The sequence below is a fragment of the Echinops telfairi genome, unplaced genomic scaffold (genome assembly GCF_000313985.2).
Source record: "Echinops telfairi isolate 266 unplaced genomic scaffold, ASM31398v2 ScPeMD7_655;HRSCAF=1070, whole genome shotgun sequence".
Taxonomy (NCBI): domain Eukaryota; kingdom Metazoa; phylum Chordata; class Mammalia; order Afrosoricida; family Tenrecidae; genus Echinops; species Echinops telfairi.
The window spans coordinates 17,161,574-17,165,311 of record NW_022104553.1 but is presented as its reverse complement, the minus strand read 5'-3'; the positions used below and the strand labels follow the sequence as shown (position 1 = coordinate 17,165,311).

At 58.5% G+C, this 3,738-nt stretch overlaps 1 protein-coding gene across 7 annotated transcripts in view; it reads right to left on the bottom strand.

Annotated features, from left to right (window-relative positions):
* The window catches only part of HSPBP1 (HSPA (Hsp70) binding protein 1), an 11,035-nt gene extending 8,233 nt beyond the window's left edge, over positions 1-2,802 (bottom strand). For 5 of the 7 annotated variants that reach the window (XR_006680316.1, XR_006680317.1, XM_013008045.3 and 2 more), the window contains exon 1: positions 1,972-2,586. Coding sequence is in view for 5 of the 7 variants with exons in the window: in XM_013008045.3 (XP_012863499.2) it covers positions 1,972-2,403 (432 nt within the window). In the remaining 2 variants the exon portion in view is untranslated. The other 2 variants (XM_045292847.1, XM_004715644.2) reach the window with 2 other exon arrangements.
* Positions 2,803-3,738: the final 936 nt, after the last annotated feature.

The window sequence follows — 3,738 nt, the reverse complement described above, 5'->3', positions numbered from 1 at the left end:
TCTCAGCCTCCACATCCTGAGACCAGAAGAACTAGATGGTGCTCAGCTACCACTGCTGACATTCTGGAAGGGATCACAACAGGAGGTTCTGGATAGAGTGGCAGGAAAATATGGAGCAGAACTCACAATCTTCAAAAGGGTCAGGCTTACTGGTCCGACAGAGCTTAGTGGAACACGAACACTACTACCACCACCACCACTACCACCACCACCCCACACACACACACAGACAGACTATGGCCATTAAGTAGCCTTCTGACCTGGAACTGAATCAGACCCAGGGTTCAACCTTCAGCCAAAGGATATACACAGGTTTCTAGAGTGAACAGTAAAGTAACACCGGGGAGCTATGCACTCCTCCGATTAAGCAACCATTCAAGACTGCAGGGCACCGTCTGCCCAGAGATGAGGTGCAGAGGCAGGAAAGAAGGATGCGTGGGAGGTTAACCCAGAAAAGAAGTGGAGTGTCCTCAACAGCACGAATCAAAATGTGTCGATGGTTGAAAGGAAAACCAATTTAGCCTGCAAGCTTTCCCTCAAATCACCATAAAGAGTGTTGTGTTTTAAACAGGAACAAGAACGCCTGTGGCCCAGACCCACTCTGCCACCGTGTGTTGCTGTCGCTTGTCAGGGACTAGGCAGCAACTAATGATAGCTGACCGCTGGCATCTCAAAGGACGGTGGGTCCCACCTCCCGGGTAAATGTGAGCAGGCCACTTACTCCTTCTACCCCTAGGGGTTAAATGAGACCCTATCCACAGAAAGAGGGAAATCTTCCACATAATGGGTTGACACAGTGACTGCCAGCAACAGGGCTCAAACAGAACAAGACTTGGGAGGAGGGCGGTGGAACGGGCGAGTTTCCTCCTGATGGGCGCTGGATCACAAGTCGGAACCAGCTCGAAGCACCTAACAACGTAGGGAAATGGTTCGATACACAGCAGGAGCTCAGGCAGCACCAGGAGTCTTGGTAGTGCAAGGGTTAAGCACCCAGTGACCCCACAGTATAAAGGTCCGGCAAGCCGCTCTTTTCAAAACCACCCAAAATAAAAAAATAAAGACAACCCAACTGCCATCGATTCCGTTCCAACTGACAGTCATCCTACGCAGGGTTTCCGAGACTAAATATTCAGGAGGAACAGACTCCTCCTTCTTCCGTTGAGCCATTGGTGAGTTTGAACCACCAACCTTGCCGTGAGCATCCCTCACTCACTGCCATCAAGTCCACTCCGACTCATAGCCACCCTGTAGGGCAGAGTAGAACTGCCCTGTGGGTTGCTGAGACCATACATCTTTATGGGAGCAGCGAGCCTCATCTTTCTCCTCCTGAGGAGTGGCTAGTGGTTTCGAACTGCTGACCCTGCGATTAGCAGCCCAAGGCATCATCTACCACATCCCCAGGGCTCCCTATGAGGTCGGAGGCACAGAGGGGCTGTGACCTGCCCAAGGTCACACAGCTAGCCTTCAGCAGGGCCTGCAGGTGAACCCAAGCAGCCCTGTCCTTGGGGCCTGTGCTCTGCAGGAGGGTCCCTTGCTGCTTCGGGATGGCAGCCTGCATGCTCCACTCTGGGTAGTCCAGCTCTGATTAACCAGGGACCTCTCGACTTACACGCTAAGAAGACCTGTGAAGATTCTGACAGCATGCCCGATTTACAAAAGAGGAGCACCCCCAAGGTCACACCTTTGGGCCAGGTCTGTCTGTCTGTCCGCCAGGGGACCTTACTTTTTTTTCCTTTACTGTCACCACCAGGCTATTCTGCAGCCGCGCAGTGGCGGGGTATCCAGGAGTCGGCTCCCTCGGCCCCCCAGATGTGACCTTCAGCCGGCACGTGCCCCAGTGAAGACACTGTAGCCTAGCCTGCCCTGCCTTCCCCGTCCGGACTCCTGGCCCCTCACCCCGGAAGACCTCCCCGCATCCATTTCCCACCAGCCACACCCCTGCCCCCAGCCCCTTCCACCCCCATCCTTTACCTCCTCGCTCATGGGTTCTGGAGGGGGGTCTGGCTCTTGGGAGCCTGCCGTGATGGCCATCTGCAGCAAGCCTTGGAGGTTGCGCGGGGGCGGAGGATTGCCCGAGCCCCCCGCCGAGGAGGAGCCGCCGGCCCCTGTGGAGCAGCCCTGGGAGGCTGGGGGCAGCGCCAGGGGGAGGCGGCTGCCCCCCGAACCTTTGTCCGCCATGGGCCGTTTGTGAAGAGGAAGGGGAGAAAGTGATGGGGAAGGGGGTGTCCCCGCTGAGGCAGCACTGTCGACGGGACCGGTCCGTTCCTGGGGGGTCTGCTGAGGAGGTGATGTTTTAGGGGAGCTCAGTGCCCCTCCACGACCCCAAACCATTCTGCCTACATCCCCCCTAAAAGCAGCCCCCATTTCTTTCTTCATACCAACGCGACCCTCGCCCAAAGCCATCAGGCCTTCCTATCTTCCCTAGCAACAGGCTCCTCCCACTCCCTAGCAACCAGCCCCCGAGCCCCGCTTCCATTCACGTCTCTTAGCAACCCCACTGCCCCGCCTCTAAGGCATCAAGTCCTCTCTTTGGTCTCCCCAGCAACAAGTCTCCCTCAGCTCCAAACTGGGGAGCCGCAGCGGGCGGATCTCACCTCTCCGGGTCTCAAGTCGCCGCCGCTGCTAAAGACAGACTGGCCCGCACCTGACTCGGATGGGCGCCGCCATCTTGGCAGGAAATACGTCCTCTCTCACACGGAAGTGCCGGCGCCCCCACCCAACGTGGGGCAGTAGGCACTAAATCCGTCCCCCTGATTGGACGCGCGCCTGGCCCCGCCCGTCAAGGCCCCGCCCCTAGGAACGGGCCACGCCCACTTTAAATAGGTCAGTTGCCTGTTCCAGGCACCGCCCCCTGGCAAAGTTCCGCCCATAGAAAGACCCGCCCTTAACGAGCCCCGCCGCCTCCTATTGGCAAGTCCTACCGCTCCAAGACGGGGCTGGGCCTGGGCTGGACCCCACCCACGCCCATGTCCCCTACCCCTCCGCTCCTCCCGGCCCCACCTGCATCTCAAGCTCCGCCCCTGTTCTAGGCCTTTCCGACTCTCCCCTGCAGGCCCTGCCTTTTCCCAGACCCACCTCCTCCTTGGCGCGCCGGCCGCTCCCCGCTAAGCCCCGCCCCCTTTCCAGCCCCAGTCTCTAAGCCCAGTTTTTCCCGGCCCCCACCCCACCCCGTGGGCTCCGCTCTGGGGGTGGGGAGGCTCACATTCCCTCCTGACACCTCGCACTCCATCTCTGTCCCATGCACCCTAAACCCACACCTCCGTTTCCCCATCTGTCAAACGCAGAGGCCTGGCTGGTCTGCGATGGACCTCCTTCCATCCCCTTTGTAAAAAACGTTTCATTGAGAATGAGACGCAGGGTCACAGAGCAGACCCTCCGCCTTGCAGTCAACCTTCACTCACATCTTGCTACGTTTGGCTCAGTGCAGCGTCCCCTCCGGGAACCGTCCCTCCTCCCTCTTGCTACCCTGTTTTGTGCTTGCAGCCTTCCTCCTGGAGTCGGGCTGCCCTTTTGACTTTAGATGGTGGAGCAGTCTGGCGTGGAAGTGAGTGTACTTCCAGATCTGAGGGTGACTGCAGGCCATATTGGGGCGAGGGTAGGGTGGGGGTCCCACCAGCCTCTATCCGACCCGTTAGGATAGCCCTGTCTTCACCCAACCTCTGCCTCAGAGATTCTCCCCTGGTCCTGCTGGGTCTAACAGGGGACGCTTGAAGCCTGACACCAGGAAGAGATATGTGT